The sequence below is a fragment of the Bactrocera tryoni genome, unplaced genomic scaffold (assembly GCF_016617805.1).
Source record: "Bactrocera tryoni isolate S06 unplaced genomic scaffold, CSIRO_BtryS06_freeze2 scaffold_7, whole genome shotgun sequence".
Lineage (NCBI taxonomy): Eukaryota > Metazoa > Arthropoda > Insecta > Diptera > Tephritidae > Bactrocera > Bactrocera tryoni.
The window spans coordinates 19,774,593-19,796,415 of NW_024396366.1; the positions used below are offsets into that span (position 1 = coordinate 19,774,593).

General features: G+C 37.6%; 1 protein-coding gene and 1 long non-coding RNA gene across 2 annotated transcripts; both read left to right on the forward strand.

The window, feature by feature from the left end:
• Nucleotides 1-1,836: 1,836 nt before the first annotated feature.
• On the forward strand, nucleotides 1,837-5,286 carry LOC120781835. The gene is made up of 5 exons (XM_040114057.1): nucleotides 1,837-2,019; nucleotides 2,160-2,343; nucleotides 2,418-2,950; nucleotides 3,031-3,044; nucleotides 5,087-5,286. Coding segments are annotated over exons 1-5 (933 nt in total). The 5' UTR covers nucleotides 1,837-2,017.
• Nucleotides 5,287-8,928: 3,642 nt separating this feature from the next.
• LOC120781682 lies at nucleotides 8,929-9,377 on the forward strand. The gene is made up of 2 exons (XR_005706129.1): nucleotides 8,929-9,067; nucleotides 9,123-9,377. It is a non-coding gene; the product is annotated as an uncharacterized LOC120781682 (long non-coding RNA).
• Nucleotides 9,378-21,823: the final 12,446 nt, after the last annotated feature.

Here is a 21,823-nt window from a genome sequence, read left to right on the forward strand (position 1 = left end):
GAATACTTCATTTCCAATATGTAAGGATAGACTTCAACTCGTTTATTTTATTTTTATAAAAATCGTATGTGGATTGATTCAAGAAAGTGCTGCTGATATACGTCAAACCACAAATTTTCTTGCATCCATCAACACCCAACCCCAATACTCGCATTGCAAAAATGAAGCGCCAATTCAGTTCATATATCCTGTCAATTTGTTCACATGTTAAAATATATTTTGAATTACATCGTTCCTATGCTACTACAATTTTAAATCCGAAACCAAATTTAGAGCATTGTTTAAAAACAATTTTCCATTACACAGTTTATCTTCACTCTCACTTTTAATAATACGAGTATTTGAACACCGCACAAAACACGAGAGTGTCGAAAAAACCATAGCAAAGTCGATGATCGAATATTGCACCACATCTAACTCTGGCACGTGCTTTTTATCGTCACCCTTTAATTTTTTGCCGATGCACTCTTGAAAGAACCCTCCTTTATTTCAGGATTTTTCAGATTCAGATAAGATCAAAGCTTTGGATATGCTCAGAATTTTATATTGAATAAAATCAACGAATTAAAATTCCATTTCTGTGTGTTCAAAATGGGTTGATTCGGGTCAATACTTCTCTGAGCCGCCATAATCCTAATATAAAGATTTTTGAATTTCCAGGTGATTTAATGCTCGTTATACTATATATACGCCAATATTTGAGTTATCTCAATGAAAATGACAGAATATATTTTACTAATAACAGTAAATCATCGCACCTAAAATAGATACAATTGGGCGAAAACTTGAACTAACCCCCATATAACCATTACCAAAATTTTCGAACATACGGTAATATAATTGGTGATGGTATGTGAGGTATGTACCTTTTTTTAGTATGTGGCTTGATAATACATAGTTAATAGATAAAATCGAGTCGATACTATCATACGATATACTACCTACGTATAATCATTTTGGTTTTTCTAACAAATCTTATGACGAAATGTAGGCCAGTGTATAAGATATACAAGTTTGTATGTAGTGTATGTATACATATAATTGCTTAGATTCCGATCCAATGGTTGATGGTTTACATCGTAAGGTATTTCCCTGGCTTTGATTCCTGCAAGCTGCCCTTTCTTACTTGTTTTTATTTGTGTTAACTACATACATATATAAACTTACAGTATTCAATTATACATTTTTTTACATCTTACTAATAGTTTTTTTATAGTTTAAGTGTTTGAAATATGTCTTTACCAAACAAACAACTCGATTCAACGCACAAATTCGAGATCTATGAAGAAATTGCTCAGCGCGTCAAAGCAAAAGTATTTCGGGCAAAAGAGCTAGATAATGAAAATTCATCACTAGGAACATCAAATGTCGTTTGAAGAAGAGTATCCCACTTTACGGGATCACTCCAATCATCCAAAAATTACAAGAGTATAAACTGTTCTTTTGCTCCTGATCTTTGCCCTTTCTTATTTGCTTTAATATAAAGTTATGCCAACACCTGAAGTGTTTTCCCCAGTTTTCAGCCTTACTTGTTGACTTGTTTACTAACATTATTTACATTCACAAAATTTGTAATTATTTACATATATAAAATATTTGAAGTCTACACCATTAGAACGGTTTTCAACTCCATTAATGTTGCAGCAATTCAATTTGAGATCAAACTATCTTGTTTTTTATGATTTTGAGAACTGCAACTATTTTCAGTCGAATTTTCTTTGGTCTTCTAACTAATTCTTTTCTATCTAATTTCTAACTAAATTATATAAAAACAATACAGTTCAGCTTTTACTTACGAAAAGGTGAGAAATTCAGCCCTATCACGCAATCCATCGTAGACTGTTTTTTCGGGAAAGTTACGAAACTGCTATCATGCAATTCGAATAGTTCCGAAAGTAAGTTCGAAATTCGTAGAGTTGCATTCACTGAATTCACTCGGAACGGAAAATTTTTAAGTTTAGCGGAATTTTTGTACGACAGGTTTGTGGTAACGGAGAAATAAATTTAAAAAAGAAAAATGTAAGTTTTAAATTAAAAATAAATATGTTATAGTTTGAATTCAATTAAAACTTGTTTTAAAACTTTTAATTGAATTCAAACTATAACATATTATCAATTAAAACTTTTAATTCAAATCAAACTATAACATATTTCCGCAGGTCCAAAGTAATTACCACCAAGCAACAATATGCACTAATGGTTGAGCTGTTACAGCAAAAGCCTGAAATGGCGCAGGGTTTTACAAAGTGCCCTAAAGAGGAAGTGGCAGCTTTTTGGAACAACATGGCCCAAGAACTAAATAGTGTTGGTCCGCCTATCAAGGATATTTCCAGCTGGAAGAAGGTAATATAATAAAGTTATAGATTTTATTGTTGTAACAGGATAATTAAAAGCTTGTTTGAATTATTTTTTATTAGGTATGGCTTGACTGGAAGGCGTATATAAAAAGGAAACTTGTTGAAAATAAAAAGGAGCAGTCAGCTACTGGTGGCGGCAGATATAGGCAGCACCATTTCAACGAATTGGAGGAAGCGGTGATAGCACTAACGGCATTGCAAACAAGTGCAAGTGGCATTGACAATACAGTTAGCATCGGCTTACCAATTGTAGCCGACGTGGGCAACGAGACGTTAGCTGACGTATCAATGCCATCAGTGACCTGCAGTCCAGCACTGCCTAAACGTACTACTAGGCCACCGGAAACCTGTACAGCCGATGTAATTAAAGAACAATTTCAAATTCAAAAAGATTTTCAGGAAAAGGTCATCGAAAAGTTGGATGATCTTTCAGTACGTATGCGACGAGTGGGCAGAGCATTGGAAGTGCAAAATGATTTAAAAAATGCGGAAGTGGAAGAAATTAGAAGGCACAACATAGCTATGGAGAATTTGATAGCTGCTAAGAATTCGATTAAGCAGCGAATGTTAGAAATAGAAGAAAAAAAATTGCAAGCAATGACAAAAAATAATTAAATTATTTAAATAAATACTTATTTAAAACTATAACCATTTTGTGTTAATATTTATTTAGGATATTATACTCTGGTAAGTGTTGCACATATAGCTTCTCTGATTTGTGAAGCTGCTTCACTATAAGTTGATGAAAGAATTTCATTACTTTCTGTCAAAATATTTGGTTCCGAATTATTTTCTAAACTTTCATCATTCACGCGAAAGTGAATGCAAACGTTGTGTAACGCTGCCGCAACATTAACGATTTGAGATGCCTTCCATGGCTCGTAGTGAAGTTCACGAGCACCCAGAAGACATCTAAATCGATTTTTAAAAACTCCTATTGTTCTTTCAACGATATTTCTCGCTTTTGCATGTATTTTATTATATTTCTCTTCTGGGCTTCCTGAGGGAGGGGTACGGAATGGTGTCATTAACCATGGTTCTAAGGCATATCCAGCATCTCCTGTACAAATATAAAATTTTGGGAATTTTTGTAATATATATGTTTGTATGTATAATACCCAAAAGCCAAGTGTTTCGTTCACCATCGAGGTACTTTTTCTCAAGAAAATAACGAGCATTGCTGACATTCCATATGTGCGAGTCGTGATTGCTGCCAGGAAACTGAGCGTTCACATAACGTATTTTCATTTTATTGTCACATATCTGCAAAACATTGATTAAGATGTTTGAAATGCGAATTTGTTACCAGACTTACAATCATGGCATTGATACTAAAGTATCCTTTGCGGTTATAATAGAGAAACTTATCTCTAGTTGGAGCAACGATTTTAATATGTCTCCCGTCTACACACAAAATCGCGCTTGGAAATCCGTATTTCTGAAAAAAATCCTTTTTCGCTTCCCTTTTTTCAACGTTACTTAACTCGAGGTTTATCCACTGAGGGCACAAATGGGACTGAAGCAATCCCAATACTTCTTTTAAGATGCAACAAAATGTTGACTGAGCCATTGGAATATCGAAGTCTTTACCCACTCCATGCTGATAGCCTCCTTCAGCTAAAAACCGTAAAACCGAAGACAATCGATGAAGTAAAGAAATAGATGACGATCTTGAAGAACTTGCATTCCTCTCTAGAACATCGAGGACATATGTAAAGGCCGCCTTATTTAAGCGATAGTTTTTAATAAACCTGTTTTAGAAAAATAATTTTAATAAAATTTAATAATGAATTTTTGTGGATTTTTGAACTGTACATTGTTTCGTCCACATCGAAAGGGTTGCTCTTGTCCCTCAGTGATTTTCGTTGAATTTTTAGATCACGCCGACTTCTCTCACGTTCTTCCTCAAGCAACATAAATAAAAACGTTAGCGAATACATATTTTGTTCGTAAAATCCATTTGAATATAAACGATTTCACTTTTATTAATCAAAATTTTAATATTTTCTTATACACAGCTGATTTCGAAATGTCAAAATTCAAATTTAAGTTTGGCAACAAAAGTTTCGAATTCACATGAATTCAGTGATAGCAAATTATGCGTATTCGTAGCGGACATTCGTATTCGTAGCTTCGCTACGATGGATTGCGTGATAGGGCTGATTATTAGTTTTGATCAGTCATCAACTGACACTTGACGTAAACAGTTGTGCTCTCAGTTGTATTGTCTGCGAATTCAGTTAAAACAGAGTAGTTTATTATCTCATTCCTCATCGCACTTTATTCCATCAAATTTGTTAGTGAATTTTAGTGAATTATCTTAATTGAATTAGAATCGTTAAAAAATGTCCCCTTGGGGACCACTTCAGAAAATAATAGGTTCGCCCTATTATCTTCTAGTCCCCAACCAAAAAGAAAAAAATGGAGCAATTATCAGAAGGATGAATTATTTCCTACTTTACCAACAACAAAAAAAGATAGCCCCAAGTATGTGGTGGTAAGTTCAAGTGAAACAAGCAAACCTTTAAATAAATTTTCATGCTTCGCTGTGCATATAGCCCCAAAACATATTAGTTCTGATATAATAAAAATTAGCGAATTAAAAGACGGCAATTTACTACTCATAGTAAAAAATAACACTATTGCAAAAAAATTCACAGCAATAAAACACCTCATTGGCATTTGTGATGTAAAAATTGAACTCCATAAAAATTTAAACTCCTCAAAAGGCACTATCTACGCTCCGTGTTTAAATCAAGTCTCTGACAATGAAATAATTGAAAATTTGAAAGAACATGGTGTTACATCCATTTACAAATTTCTAAAATATATAAATGGTCAACCCACCCCAAGTGGCGTGGTTCTTTTAACCTTCGATCGCTACTACTTACCCGAAAAATTGATGTATCATGGTATACCACCAAGATAAGACCCTACTACCCAAACCCAATGAGATGCAAAAACTGCCAACTTCTTGGCCATACAAAAACGCTGCAATAAGATCCCTATCTGCGACACATGTGCATTACCAACACACAATCCCTCACCCTGTACTCGCACTCTCTGTGTAAATTGTTCTGCTGAACACGCCGCCTCAAGCAAATTGTGTCCAAAGTTCAGTGAAATAAAAAAAATAATAACAATTCAAACAGATAATAAATGCTCATTTCACGAAGCACTAAATATTCACAAAGCACAAATACCACATGTTTTCAATTCTTCATCTCCTTCATTCGCTAACATACTTAACAATCCGACAAACACAGATCTCTCTAATAACAAACAAAATACCCAAAGAGGAGCGCAAATCTCTTCTTCTACTCCTATTTCATATCCACCATCTAACTCTAAAACAAGAAAACACGTTATTTTCGGTTGCACCGAAGCTAAATACCCCTCACAGGTACATTTCTGTTAGTAAGTACTCTTATGTGTTCAGTTTGTATGGAAGCTATATGCTATAGTTAACCGATCTGATCAATTTCATCGGAGATTACGTTGTTGGCTTAGAAAATAATATATACCAAATTTCGTTAATATATCTTGTCAAATGTGAAAGTTGTCCATACAAGAACTTGATTCCGATCGTTCAGTTTGTATGGCAGCTATATGCTATAGTTAACCGATCTGAACAATTTCTTCAGAGATTACATTGTTGCCTTTGAAAATATTATATACCAAATTTCGTGAATATATCTTGTCAAATGTGAAAGTTTTCCATACAAGCATTTGATTCCGATCGTTCAGTTTGTATGGCAGCTATTTGTTATAGTGGTCCGATATCGGCCGTTCCGACAAATAAGCAGCTTCTTGAAGAGAAAATGACGTTTGCAAAATTTCAAAACGATATCTTAAAAACTGAGGAACTAGTTCGTATATATACAGACAGACAGACGGACAGACGGTCAGACAGACGGACATGGCTAAATCGACTCAGCTCAACATACTGATCATTTAAATAAATACTTTAAAGGGTCTCCGACGATTCCTTCTGGGTGTTACAAACTTCGTGACAAACTTAATATACCCTGTTCAGGGTATAACAATACACGAACAACGAAGCAACGAAAATAAAACCACCACAGTAAACTCAACAAATTCTAACTCTAAAACAAATAGCACAAATATTTAAAATTGCCTTATTTATTAAAAAGCAAATCAAACATAAAATTATCCCAATATTATCAAACATCTCCGTCATTGCGATAGAAGTTAACATTGGTTTCAAATTTTCTATAATCTCATATATCCCTCCGCATCAAAAGTTTGATGCAGGTGATCTTATAAATATCACAAACGCTGTTTCTCCACCCACCAAAATCATCGGAGATTTCAATGCTTGGAGTTCACTATGGGGATCCACTTCCTCTAACGTAAGAGGTTAAATAATAGAAGACGTTATACTAGCAAGAAATCTCGTAGTTCTTAACGATAGATCACTAACCCACTTCTCTACACACAAATCGTTCACTCATGTAGACATTTCCCTTTGTTGAGCATCCATTGCCCATAACCTCTCTTCTTACATTTTACAATATCTTCACAATACCATTTTCCGCTCATAGCTTCTTTCGTTACGCCGATGCAATGTACGATTAAACCGCGATCAAAATTTCTTATAGAAAAAGCCGATTGGCTTAAATACTGCTCCCTGATTAACTCAATTACAAACACTAGAATAACGTCAAAGAATATAAATGCAGAAGCGTCGAATAAAAAAGCAGTTATACGCTCCGCTGCTTATCTATCCATTCCTCAAACAAACACAAGAATATTTACCACCAAACTCCCGTATTGGTCCAAGCTATTAACTGCTTCTAAGGAGTACAAAGCAATCACTTTGGACTACATATAAACAAAATAGAACAGAAAATTTAATTAGATATAAAAAGCAAATTCCAATTTCAGGAGAGAACTTAAATCCGCAAAAGGAAAACTTTTGAACAACTAACAGGTAGTATAAATCCCACTTCAAGCCCTAAAAAAATATGGAGTGACATAAAAGCTCTTTCAGGTGGATACCATCAAAACAAAATAGACTTTATCCAATTACCGTTAGGTCCTATTTATGATCCTCAAAAAATCGCTGAAAATTTTGCCAAGTAATGGTCAAACAACTCCAAAAATTCAAACTTTCACTCTAATTTTATTACTCTTTCAAATGAAGTAGTTTCACAAAACTACTACAACTCACCGTGTTTTGAAGCAACCTTGATAGAATCTCCCATTACAATTGAAGAATTTGATTTTACTATCAGCAAAATGTCTGGAAAAACACCTGGATCAGACAAAATTTCTTACCCCCTATTAAAAAACCTCCCACACTCCTTAAAAGTCAGATTGATAACTTTATACAATAACATATTAGAACAAGGCTTACTGCCTCAGGAGTGAAAAAAAGCTGTTATAATCCCTATCCCCAAACTTAACAAATCAAATACCTCAATCACGGACTTCAGACCAATTTCTTTGATTCTTTGTATGGCAAAAGTTCTGGAAAAAATCATTTAAAAGAGAATAATGTGGTATGCCAAACAAAAAAATTTAATAAGCCCCAATTAGTTCGCTTTTCAAAGTGGTCTTGGTGTCATTGACCCCCAATGAATGAACATTGCGTCTCTTCAACAATATCTGCGAAAAACCATTTATCTGTCCTCAGCCTAGACTTTGAAAAGCTTTTAATAGAATCGGAGCACATACATTACTACAAGAACTACAAAAATGGCACATTGGAAACAAAATGTATTTTCAGTAAGTGTTAGCAACTTCAACTCCAATATTTTCCCCCTTCATAATGGCATACCACAAGGATCTCCTCTCTCAGCAGCGTTATTTATTATAGCCTTTAATCAACTCAGCAACTTAATAGCCTTAAACCGCAACGTTGACCACCTTATCTACGTTGACGATGTATTAATATTCTCGGCTTTAAAAAATTTGAACGAAGTAAAAATCAATTTTACTTATATTCTGACCGACATAATGGAATGGTCTAAAGCGACAGGAACCAAAGTTTCTGCAAGCAAAAGTTCAACATTTCACATCTGCAGAAAAAGAAATTGCACCTTCCCTAACCTTGTCTTTGAAAATACTCAAATCCCACATACTAACATCTTAAGAATACTTGGTATATTATTTGATAAAAAGCTAACATTTAAGGAACATTGTAAATATGTTAGATTAAGCTTACTCAATAGATTAAACATTATTAAGTTTCTTTCATCAAAACACTGTCACATACACATCTCAAAACTTGTAAATATCACAAAAGCACTGATGTTGTCAAAAATAGATTTTGGTCTCGCAATTTATGGACATTGTGCAAAAAAGCACCTCACTCTCATTGAAACCCCTTATCACATGGCGGCAAGAAGAAGCATTCGCGCATTCCCCACCTCACTAACCAAAGTAGTACTAACTGAAGCGCGTCTTCCAAACATTCATCAGAGAATAAAATTTAACACAATGATGCTCATACCAAAGTTCATTATGGTATTCAGAGTTTACTTTTAAAGTTAATAGGTGGCAACTTTAACAAGATAACACATTCAAACTGTGAGCAACCCTTCAAACAGCTGATTCGAACTATCAAAAATTGTGTAGCTACAAAAATATTTACATGTAAGCAATGCCTCGCAGAAGTGGAAAAGAAAAATTACTAAACGGACTGTGTTTAAAAAACATGTTGGAATTGCTGCTCCAAGATTCAAGTAGGTGCACATTTCTATATTCATATATCTTTTATCATTTTGCGCATTGATTTAGGAAGTGAAGATGAGGACTGCGATATTCTAATGGACTTTAATGTTAGTGCAGCAATAATTTTGTCCTCAAGAAGATGCAGCCACGTAAATGTGCCAAAATCTACAAATTGGATTAACACAATCCATACAATCGTATGCGGCAAATGTTACGACTGGAAACTCCGGAATTTCAACATATTTTAAGCTTAATCAAAGAAGATACTGCTTTTAAAAATAAAAATTCGGTTCCTCAAATGCCAGTGGAATTGCAATTAAAGATCGCACTTTTTTGTCTTTGTGTTGGCCAACTAGGGAAGAAAGACGCAAACTTGTAGCCAATACAATGCACGAGCTGCCAGGGTGCATTGGCTATGTCGATGGCACTGAAATACGTTTGTCGGAATATCCAATTAAGGATCATGAATTCTATTTTTCCAGGAAAACAGTATTCCATGAAAATGCAAATAGTGTGCGACTATTCTTTGAGAATTCGACAAGCAAACAATTGGATATAGGGGCAGTGTACATGATGCTAAAATTTTTGCAGAATCAGCTATTGGACGAGCACCTGAAATTATTTTTGTGAAAGGCAATGGATAGCCGGTGAGATTCTGCGTATCCCTTAAATAGAAATATAATTACACCTTTTCGGCAAAATAGCAACGAACTGTCGCAATATAAAAGGGATAGGTTCTTAACAAATACTTTTCTAAATATCGAGTACGAGTGGAAAAGTGATTCCTGGCCATAAATTAAAAGACAGATTTAGCAGCTTAAAAGAGCTTCGGTTTCGATTGTCCAACGAAAATAATTACAAGAGCTGTTGCAGATGGATTTAGCCTGCAGCATTTTGGCATAATATATTGCAAGACTTTAACAATGACGACGATAATAGCTGTGATGGGGAAGAAATTGATTATCCTCCAGAAATTTATGAACAACACGAATTACGAATTGCATTGGCTGAATTTGTTAATAATAGGAGCTCCCAATAAAAGTTTCTAAGTGATTTTTTTTTTAATTTTTAGAACTAAATGTGTTTTTTTTAACCAAATACCATTTAGTTGTAAAGACAATTATCTTAATATTTAAAGGAAGAGTTCCAATGTAATTAATAAATAGACTAGTAATTTTTGTTTATATCATATTCGTAGTGCTTTCTTGGTGTATCCTCGGAATGGGTTAAAAATTATAAAGTACAGAAAATAAAAACCGCCAAAAAATATGTAGCAGTGTTTCCGACGACGTGTTTTTCTTTACGCTTGATTTGCAAAACAGGTTTTTATCAACACAGGTTTTAGTTATTTAAATTTAATTAGTTTCGTATAGAAATCTAAACTTTACAAATTTTCATCGAAATATTCAACTTTTTAGTCGACATTTTTAGCCTTTTTGGTATGCAGTTCAAGAGCCTATTAAATTTTATTGAAATAAAAGATGTTTAATATTTTTCTAATGAAGGTGTTATACATGTTTTCTTCATATAACGCGATTTATTTTCTATATGGAAGAAAATACTTAGGCCTGCGGCACATTTTTATTGCATTATTTTCATTTTTTCCATTTCAATTCTTTCTTTCATTTCCAATTCTTTCATAGCTATTCTCTCCCTCATTTGAATTTCCATAACTTGAATTTCCCTGTCAGCTTTTTTTTCTACCAACTCTTTTCAAATTTTTCTTTATCAAACAAAAATTGTTGCTCTTTTAGCACTAATTCATTTTCCCTCATCTTAAATTCCTTCTCGATTCTGTCTTTTTTTGCATCCAATAAGCTGGAGTGTACATCGAGAACGTCTGATAGGGCTGTACGCGAATATATACCCTTTCGGACAGCCTTTGACGTAAGAAAGGGGTGACCAGAGGCTCGGGTAATGCCACGATTTCCTCGACGATTATACCCAGAGGACGTGGCAACTTCTGGTGAACCAGTACATGCAATGTCCTCGGTATCCAATACAAGGCAGTTTGAAGTGAGCTCCCTATAGCCAAAAATGTCTTCTAAGTCATCGTACCGGGGACACATCCTTACGATCGCGTTTAAAAATGAAGTGTATTTTAGGATATATACATTTAAAAATTTATGATGTGTAGAACCTACTTTTGGTAGTGTCACAATTATCCATGGTGCCACTTCCCGTTGCATTTTGCCAGGACTTGGCCTTGGTGTACTGCATTCTTAAGTTTTTTACCTTGCAACGCACCAGAGTCCAATGCAATCGCTGCCAGTTCAGTTCAAAAATCTTTTATAATAATGTTGGGCCGTTGGTTTCTCTAGTGGCCTGTTGTCCCAAAAAGTTGATTAAACTTTCATTTCGTTGTCGGTCCACTTTCTGTAGGGAGCCTTTCGAACACGCTTATGTACAACCTGCAATAGAACAATTATAGGCAGAATATTTTCATATTTATATTTAAAAATATTGCGAATTTCGTTTACCTTCTGTATATTTTTTTCATATTTATATTTAAAAATATTGCGACTGTTATTTCGAACTTGTTACAAACCTTCTGTTTTGCAACATTTCTGTGTTGCTTTACATGTTTCATTTTTTCTAAACGCTTGAATAGTCATGACTTCGACACCGCAACTTTTAAAACACTGGCTAAAGCTTAGTGCTCTCAAGAAACGTAAAAACTTCATATAAAAAAACGCTTAAGAAACGGTCAAGAAACTTTCCTGCGATAAATTTACTTGTGCTAACGCAGCTCTCAAGGAATATAGTGCTGATTTTTGATACTTTTTTCCGTAAAATGTGAATATGACAAACCTGGTTTTGCGAAGAAACATCAAATCAACAATTGTTTCTTGAAGGAAATTCGAAGTAATCGTCAAACTCATCCTAAATTAGTTGAAATCATTATAATGAAGTATATTCCATTTTGAAATGTTGTATAAAACCTACCAATCATCAACAACATTTCTTAAATCTCAATGAAAATATTTATGTTACCATACACATACACACATACATATTACGCACAAAGTTTGTTTTCTTTGTTTATTCTCTCTTGCTCTTCTAATGTAGATCATTCACAATGCGTAACCAGCTGCCAAAATTACTTGAGAAATAATGTATTTTTTTTCTTGAGCAATTACTTGCGAGCTGCATACCAACCTTAACGCTGAAATCATCTATAATAAGTACGCTATTTGAATTTAAAAAAACATCCACCAATGCAGAGCAATATATCCAGCTATTCAATGACGCAGTAGTAAAGTACAAACCGGAGTGGAAACTAATATGTATACACCGACGGATCCAAATCAGCCACCCACACTTCGTTTGCGGTAACAAACGACCAAGATGTCAGAATTTTACCAACGTATTGCTCGATATTTACAGCTGAAGCGGCTGCGATATATGAAGCGGTTCTATTTGTCGCACAAACAGGGAAAATATATGTATATCATATGTACAGATAGCAAATCAACAATTAACGCTATTTTAAATGAGACAAACTCAGTGCTGATCAACAATATAAAAGAAATTTTGTATCAACACAAAAACAGAATTAATATCATGTGGATCGCTGGGCATACTGGTATTAGAGGAAACCAACTTGCAGATGACCGTGCAAAAATGGCTGGACAAGAACCACTACTTTTATTCCAACACTGTACGTTGAAAGACATTCGCAGCATGGTAAAAAAAGTACTTAACAAGTCTGCATCGAGAGATTGGTCAAATTTCCAACACTATTCTTCTTCTTAATTGGCGTAGACACCGCTTACGCGATTATAGCCGAGTTAACAACAGCGCGCCAGTCGTTTCTTCTTCTCGCTACGTGGCGCCAATTGGATATTCCAAGCGAAGCCAGGTCCTTCTCCACTTGGTCCTTCCAACGGAGTGGAGGTCTTCCTCTTCCTCTGCTTCCCCCGGCGGGTACTGCGTCGAATACTTTCAGAGCTGGAGTGTTTTCGTCCATTCGGACAACATGACCTAGCCAGCGTAGCCGCTGTCTTTTAATTCGCTGAACTATGTCAATGTCGTCGTATATCTCGTACAGCTCATCATTCCATCGAATGCGATATTCGCCGTGGCCAACGCGCAAAGGACCATAAATCTTTCGCAGAACTTTTCTCTCGAAAACTCGCAACGTCGACTCATCAGTTGTTGACATCGTCCAAGCCTCTGCACCATATAGCAGGACGGGAATTATGAGTGACTTATAGAGTTTGGTTTTTGTTTGTCGAGAGAGGACTTTGCTTCTCAATTGCCTACTCAGTCCGAAGTAGCACCTGTTGGCAAGAGTTATCCTGCGTTGGATATCTAGACTGACATTGTTGGTGGTGTTTACGCTGGTTCCTAGATAGACGAAATTATCTACGACTTCAAAGTTATGACTGTCAACAGTGACGTGAGTGCCAAGTCGCGAGTGCGACGACTGTATTGTTTGATGACATGAGATATTTCGTCTTTCCCTCATTCACTGCCAGACCCATTTTCTGTGCTTCCTTGTCCAGCCTGGAGAAAGCAGAACTAACGGCGCGGGTATTAAGGCCGATGATATCAATATCATCGGCATACGCCAGCAGTTGTACACTCTTATAGAAGATGGTACCTTCTCTATTTTCTCCAGAAGCAGGTTGAAAAAGTCACACGATAGGGAGTCGCCTTGTCTGAAACCTCGTTTGGTATCGAACGGCTCGGAGAGGTCCTTCCCGATCCTGACGGAGCTTTTGGTGTTACTCAACGTCAGTTTACACAGCCGTATTAGTTTTGCGGGGATTCCAAATTCAGACATCGCGGCATAAAAGCAGCTCCTTTTCGTGCTGTCGAAAGCAGCTTTGAAATCGACGAAGAGGTGGTGTGTGTCGATTCTTCTTTAACGGGTCTTTTCCAAGATTTGGCGCATGGGGAATATCTGGTCGGTTGTTGATTTGCCAGGTCTGAAGCCACACTGATAAGGTCCAATCAGTTTGTTGACGTTGGGCTTTAATCTTTCACACAATACGCTCGATAGAACCTTATATGCGATGTTGAGGAGGCTAATCCCACGGTAGTTGGCGCAGATTGTGGGGTCTCCTTTTTTATGGATTGGGCATAGCACATTTAAATTCCAATCGATGGGCATGCTTTTGTCCGACCATATTTTACAAAGAAGCTGATGCATGCACCTTATCAGTTCTTCGCCGCCGTGTTTGATTAGCTCGGCCGGCAATCCGTCAGCCCCTGCCGCTTTGTTGTTCTTCAGGCGGGCAATTGCTATTCGAACTCTTCATGGTCGGATAATGTAACGTATGCTCCATCGTCATCGATTGGGGAATCGGGTTCTCCTTCTCCTGGTGTTGTGCGTTCACTGCTATTCAGCAGGCTGAGAAGTGTTCCCACCATAATTTAAGTATGCTCCTGGGCATCAGTGACTAGATCACCTTTGGGGTTCTACAAGAGCATGCTCCGGTCTTGAAAACCTTCTTCTAAGCCGCCGCATTTTTTCGTAGAATTTTCGAGACATTACCCCTGTCAATAGCGTATCAAGCTCTTCATGTACTCACGCATTTCAGCCTCTTTCTGTCTTCTGTCTGCAAATGCGTCTCGCTTCCCTCTTCAACTCTCGGTATCTATCCCATCCCTGCGCGTGTAGTGGTCGATCGTAACGCCATTGCCGAGGTAGGCAGCCTGTTTTCTCGCTGCGACACGGTGACTCCTCGTCGTACCAGCTGTTCTTTTGCACTTTCCGAAAACCAATGGTTTCGGTTGCAGCTGTACGTAAGGAGTTTGAAATGCCGTCCCACAATTCCCTTATACCGAGTTGTTGACGAGTGCTCTCAGAGAGCAGGAGTGCAAGCCGAGTAGAAAATCGTTCGGCTGTCTGTTGTGACTGCAGCTTCTCGACGTCGAACCTTCCTTGTGTTTGGTGGCGCGCGTTTTTTGCTGCACAGAGGCGGGTGCGAATCTTAGCTGCAACAAGATAGTGGTCCGAGTCGATGTTAGGACCTCGGAGCGCACGCACATCTAAAACACTGGAGACGGTGTCTTCCGATACTATCACAACATGATCGATCTGGTTGGTAGTTTTTCGATCCGGAGACAGCCAGGTAGCTTGATGAATATTTCTTATGCTGGAATCTAGTACTACAGATAACCATATTTCGGGCCCCGGCGAAGTCAATCAGCCTCAACCCATTTGGGGATGTTTCGTCGTGGAGGCTGAATTTACCGACCGTAGTGTCAAATATACCTTCTTTGCCCACCCTGGCGTTAAAGTCGCCAAGCACGATTTTGACATCGTGGCTCATAAAAGGCATCTTTGGTCACATCGTCCTTCTCTTCCGTCGGGGCGTGGGCGCAAATCAGCGATATGTTGAAGAACCTCGCTTTGATGCGGATTGTGGCTAGACGTTCATTCACCGCAGTGAATGATAGTACTCGGCGACGGAGTCTCTCTCCCACCACGAATCCTACACCAAACGTGCGCTCCTTTATATGGCCACTGTAGTAAATGTCACAAGGACCTACTCGTCTCTGTCCTTGTCCCGTCCATCGCATTTCTTGGACAGCGGTGATGTCAGCCTTTGTCTTTACGAGGACATCAACCAGCTGGGCAGCGGCGCCTTCCCACTCATGGACCCGGACATTCCAGGTGCATGCCCCCACCCTCGTAGTCCTTATTTCTGCTCTGCTATGGTCGTCACTCTCAAAAGGGGGCCTCTCATCCGAGGCTGGTTGTAGCCTCTTCACTGGGGTGTTTTTTTACGTGGCGGGTCCCAAACCCAGCGCACAATCCTTGTAGGGAAAGTTTCGCCTTCTCACTTTAGCTCGCCTTCGAACGGATGTTCTTAGGCTACCCAGAGGATACTTGGTCAAAGACCGGAAGTAGTGAGCTGCTTGAGCCATGTGTAAAAGAATCGTTTCTGGCCACTCCCAAGTGAATGGCGATCAGAGAACTTTCCTCACTTGCGTGAACTTCTACACATGACTCCATCCTCATGGTGCCAAAAATATTAACAAGAGAAGAGACACTATGTAGATGCAAGTGGCGTAAGCTGAGATGCTGGCGCCGCAAAGTCATCATGCTTCAAGCTAGCATTTAGTAAGCCCACATATCAAGGAAAATTCATATTTTTTTATATGAATTCCAATTCCATGTTCCGCATGTTGATGCATGCTCCAGAAGAAAGTTCCAGATTTTTTGTCCAGTTTGAGTATTTGTGTATCATCATTTAGATCATCTCTCCAAAATATGCACTGCTGGAAATTATCCAGATGTGGTGACTGTGTGCACTGAATCATTTTGCAAATGTCTTCTGTTAGTGCGACTGAATTGGCATGAAAACGAAAAGGAGTGTCGGTTAACTTTGGTTGAATGATTGGACCTGCTATTAATGTATTGTTCAATGAATAACCAGTTGAGGTCGGTGCATACTTAAGTTGTGCCCAAATAAAATCTTAGCTAAGCATTGTTGCAGACTGAGTAGTCGTTTGCGGTTCACAGTCAGCGCTTCATTAATATAAAATTTTAATATGGTATATGGCAACGTTATGGGAAACATATAGTTTACAAATGTCATCCATAAAAATATGTTTGAAATATTTAAATTATAACCAATAATATAACAATGCATAAATTTGCGAGGAAAGTTATATCGAAAATGTATGTAAACAAAAAAAGAGCACCGAATTTCACCGCTAGCGGGTCGGAGCACCTATTGAAACTGGTGGAAAAGTATAAAGCTGTTATCGAATGCAAGCGAACGGACACTTGCTCGAAAGCTAAGGAAGATGTCGCTGAAAACTGAAAACAATTCAAAACAAAAATCAGCTGTTACTTAAGCACTGCTTATATCTCCTATTTTCTTGTTTTATCTTAAGCACAACTTATGCGTACGGACTGTAAAACCGGGCATAAGCTTTGTTGTTGTACTCTCGTTCTTGAATACACAATTATGCAGGAAATCTGCTGGCACCGATGCCGTTGGTTTCGATACAGGAGACATGGTTTTAAGTTGGACGTTTTCTTTCATAAACGATACCTAAATCAATCGGCTGTCTGTTGTGAGTGCAGCTGCTCGACGTCGAAGCTTCCTTGTGTTTGTTGACGTGCGCCTTTTGCTGCACGGAGGAAGTTTCGTATCTTGGCTGAAACAAGATAGAGTCGATGTAAGGTCCTAAAACACTGGATTTGTGTCTTCCGTCTAGCACAACATGATCGATCTGGTTGGTGGCATTTCGATCCGGAGACAGCCAGGTGCTTGATGTATTTTCTTGTGATGGAATCTAGTACTACAGATAACGATATCTCGGACCCCGGCGAAGTCGCTCAGCCTCAACCCATTTGGGGATGTTTACTCGTGGAGGCTAAATTTACCGACCGTAGTGCCAAAGATACCTTCTTTGCCCACCCTCTACTGTAGTAAATGCCACAAGGACCTACTCGCCTCAGTCCTTGTCGCGTCCATAACATTTCTTGGATGACGGTGATGTCAGCCTTCACTCAAACGAGGACATCAACCAGCGCCACCTTCCCAATTAAGGGACCGGATATTGCCGGTGCATGCCCTCAAATCGTAGTCCTTAATTCGTTTGCCATGGTCGTCATCAAAAGGAGGGTCTCTCATTCGAGCTGTTTAAACTTTTTCATGGGGGCGTTTTTTACGTGGCGGGTCCCAAACCCAGCGCACGACCCTGTTCAGGGGATATTTCACCTTCTCACTTTAGCTCGTCTTCGAAAGGATTTTTTTAGTCTACCCAGAGGATACTTGGTCTAAAACCGGAAGCCGTGAGCTGCTTGAGCCGTATGTAAAAACATCGTTTCTGGCCACTCCCAAGGGAATGGCGATCAGAGAACTTTCCTCACTTCCGTGATTTTCTTCATATGAGTCCATCAATTTTATTATCTTATCAAATTTTGAAACCCCTATAGAATACTCCCTTCAATTCTCAACTTGATCCTAGTAATAGTTTTGGAGATACAGCCTCGAACAATTCCGCGCTCGAAGTCAGCGAAGTTATATATTCACTTAAAATTGTAAACTCTTTAACTTTTATTTTTCTTCTACCGCCTTCAATATGAAATGTGTGTCCTGGACGTCTCTGGCATTTTTTATTATTCGTTGTATTTTATTTAATATACATTAAACATATTTTCCTGCGTGATGGATGTTTCTTTAATATCACGTTATCCTGTTCTTGTTCGTTTCTAATATCTTCAACTAATTTTTGGGTGCATCTGCTTTTACATTACTGAAGTTAACAGGATAAAAGTTTTTTTGTCAAACTCATTATTCTTTCTTCTCTGAATTTAATTTATAACAGATGGATTAGGTGTCGTTTCGTGTAAAAAATGAGTAATGGCTTGTTGTACACTGGTTCTGGAATTATACATAAATCTATAGCCAATTGGAAAATGTATCTTAAATTGATATGAAGATATTTCGTCTCGCTTGAAAAAAGTTTGGTTTTTGAAAACATTATTTGGAAGTAATTGTAGGTGTGAGAGGATTTATTTGTATCGATTTTCTCGAAGAAAGCATGCCCATCGATTGGAATTTAAGTGTGCTCTGCCCAATCCACAATTTTTACCGGGAAATAAACCGAATACTAAAAAAGTTTGGCAACGGATTTCTCTCAAAAATCTTCAATAATTATCAAAAATTATTATTTATACAAAGAATTTTTTGAACCCTTAATATTCGGATTACTTAATAAGCACATACCTTCAATAAAGTCCATTTCCTGAATAGCAGAACTTATTTTAAATTCGATTATTTTGTTTTTTAAACTTTCTTCTTCTTAATTGGCGTAGAATCCGCTTAAGCGATTATAGACGAGTTAACAACAGCGCGCCAGTCGTTTCTTCTTTTCGCTACGTGGCGCCAATTGGATATTCCAAGCGAAGCCAGGTCCTTCTCCACTTGGTCCTTCCAACGGAGTGGAGGTCTTCCTCTTCCTCTTCTTCCCCCGGCGGGTACTGCGTCGAATATTTTCAGAGCTGGAGTGTTTTCGTCCATCCGGACAACATGACCTAGCCAGCGTAGCCGCTGTCTTTTAATTCGCTGAACTATGTCGATGTCGTCGTATATCTCGTACAGCTCATCGTTCCATCGAATGCGGTATTCGCCGTGGCTAACGCGTAAAGGACCATAAATCTTTCGCAGAACTTTTTTCTCGAAAACTCGCAACGTCGACTCATCCGTTGTTGACATCGTCCAAGACTCTGCACCATACAGCAGGACGTTTTTAAACTTTGCTTAGGCATTTTATAAGTAGGAATTTCATTGAACCAGAATTGTAAACAATGAACAGCTGTTTGTGTAAAAATAAGCAAATAACCATACATAGGATGTTCACGGAGCACAGATCTTATTTTTAATTTAATAATCACATAACCCAATAACCACCTTACCGTGAACAGCCTATATACAATTATATTGAAGCAATCAAAGTAAATTACGGAGAAAGATCTTTTTCTATGTATTTTTATAACCTTGCACTCTGTTGCGACAGAGTTTAATAGGTTTGTTCACCTAACGGTTGTACTTATCACCTAAAACTAAGCGAGATAGATATAGGACTATATACATATATAAATTTGCAGGACAATGAAAGAAAGTTTTCTCCTAAACGAATACAGCTCTTTCTTCTTTACTGGCGTAGACACCGCTTACGCGGTTACAGCAGAGTTAAAGGAAACAACAGCCGAATAAAGCTGTAATAAAACAAATTCGCTCACCACAAATGTTATAAGAACTCCTACCGACAGTGTGAAAATGGATGAAATCGGAAGATAACCACGCTCACTTCCCACATAATGGTACCGTTAGCAGCTACTAAAAGCGCAATAAATCAATAACTAAATACGCCAGATTTGATATCGAAAGGCGTTAGTGGAGCCGGTGTGAAAACTGGACGATGGACTTGGCGCCAGGCATTTTTTCATGAAATCCCATATCCCGGGACCCAACCATTCGATTTCGACAAAATTGAGCACATCGCTTTCTTCTCATATTGCTATGTCATAGTATTGAAATAGGTGAAATCGGACATTAACCACGCCTATTTGCCGTATAGCACAATTTTAAATTCCTCTTAACTCTTTCACTTACCAGTGCACAAATCAAGAAACATTTTATTAAATATTATCATGCTTGTTAATTTATCTTTCGATAGATTTCATCGTACTATAGATTTCTTTCATTATATTACTTTTAAAGGCTTCTGCAATAGTTTAATAATGCATTATATGAATACAAAATTAACTTTGAATTTAAATATAATTGTTCACTTGCAGTCAATAACAAGAAAAAATTTTTACTTCGGCTGCACCAAAGCTAATATACCCCTCACAGGTGCATTTATTTTAGTAACTATGTGTCCAGTTTGTATGGAAGCTATTTGCTATAGTAATCCGATCTGAACAATTTTTTCGAAGATTATGTTATTACCTTAAAATTTCGTGAAGATACCACGTCAAATGCGAAAGTTTTCTATACAAGCCCTTGATTCCGATCGTTCGGTTTGTATGGCAGCTATATGCTAAAGTGAGCCGATCTGAAAAATTTCTTCCGATATTACGTTATTTCTAAGTTTCCCATACAAGCATTTGATTCCGATCATTCAGTTTGTATGGCAGCTATATATTGTGAATATATCTTGTCAAATTTGAAAGTTTTCCATACAAGAACTTGATTCCTAACTTTACCTTTTTTTATACTCTCGCAACAATGTTGCTAAGGAGAGTATTATAGTTTTGTTCACATAACGGTTGTTTGTAAGTCCTAAAACTAAAAGAGTCAGATATAGGGTTATGTATACCAAAGTGATCAGGATGACGAGTAGAGTCGAAATCCGGATGTCTGTCTGTCCGTCCGTCCGTCTGTCCGTCCGTCCGTATGTCCGTCCGTCTGTCCGTCCGTCTGTCCGTCCGTCTGTCCGTCCGTCCGTGCAAGCTGTAACTTGAGTAAAAATTGAGATATCTTGATGAAACTTGGTACACGTATTTCTTGGCTCCATAAGAGGGTTAAGTTCGAAGATGGGCAAATCGGCCCACTGCCACGCCCACAAAATGGCGAAAACCGAAAACCTATAAAGTGTCATAACTAAGCCATAAATAAAGATATTAAAGTGAAATTTGGCACAAAGGGTCGCATTAGGGAGGGGCATATTTGTACGCAATTTTTTTGGAAAAGTGGGAGTGGCCCCGCCCCCTACTAAGTTTTTTGTACATATCTCGGAAACTACTACAGCTATGTCAACCAAACTCTACAGAGTCGTTTACTACAGGCATTTCCATATACAGTTCGAAAATGGAAGAAATCGGATAATAACCACGCCCACCTCCCATACAAAGGTTATGTTGAAAATCACTAAAAGTGCGTTGCCCGACTAACAAAAAACGTCAGAAACACTAAATTTTACGGAAGAAATGGCAGAAGGAAGCTGCACCCAGGCTTTTTTTAAAAATTGAAAATGGACGTGGCCTCGCCCACTTATGGACCAAAAACCTTATCTCAGGAACTGCTAAACCGATTTCAATGAAATTCGGTATATAAAATTTTCTTATCACTTTGATGACATGTACGAAATATGGGTGAAATCGGTTCACAACCACGCCTTCTTCCAATATAACACTATTTTGAATTCCATCTGATGCCTTCTCTGTATAATATATAGTATATTAGGAACCAATGATGATAGCGGAATAAAACTTTACAAAAATACGATATTTGAAAAATATATAAATGACGGATAATGAAATCTCGATTATCACTTTATCATGCGAG

Bases quoted from the DNA above. Each gene is read 5' to 3' on its own strand.
- LOC120781835 (XM_040114057.1), top strand. The intron at 2,344-2,417 runs GTAATATAATAA...ATTTTTTATTAG, and splicing joins ATATTTCCAGCTGGAAGAAG to GTATGGCTTGACTGGAAGGC.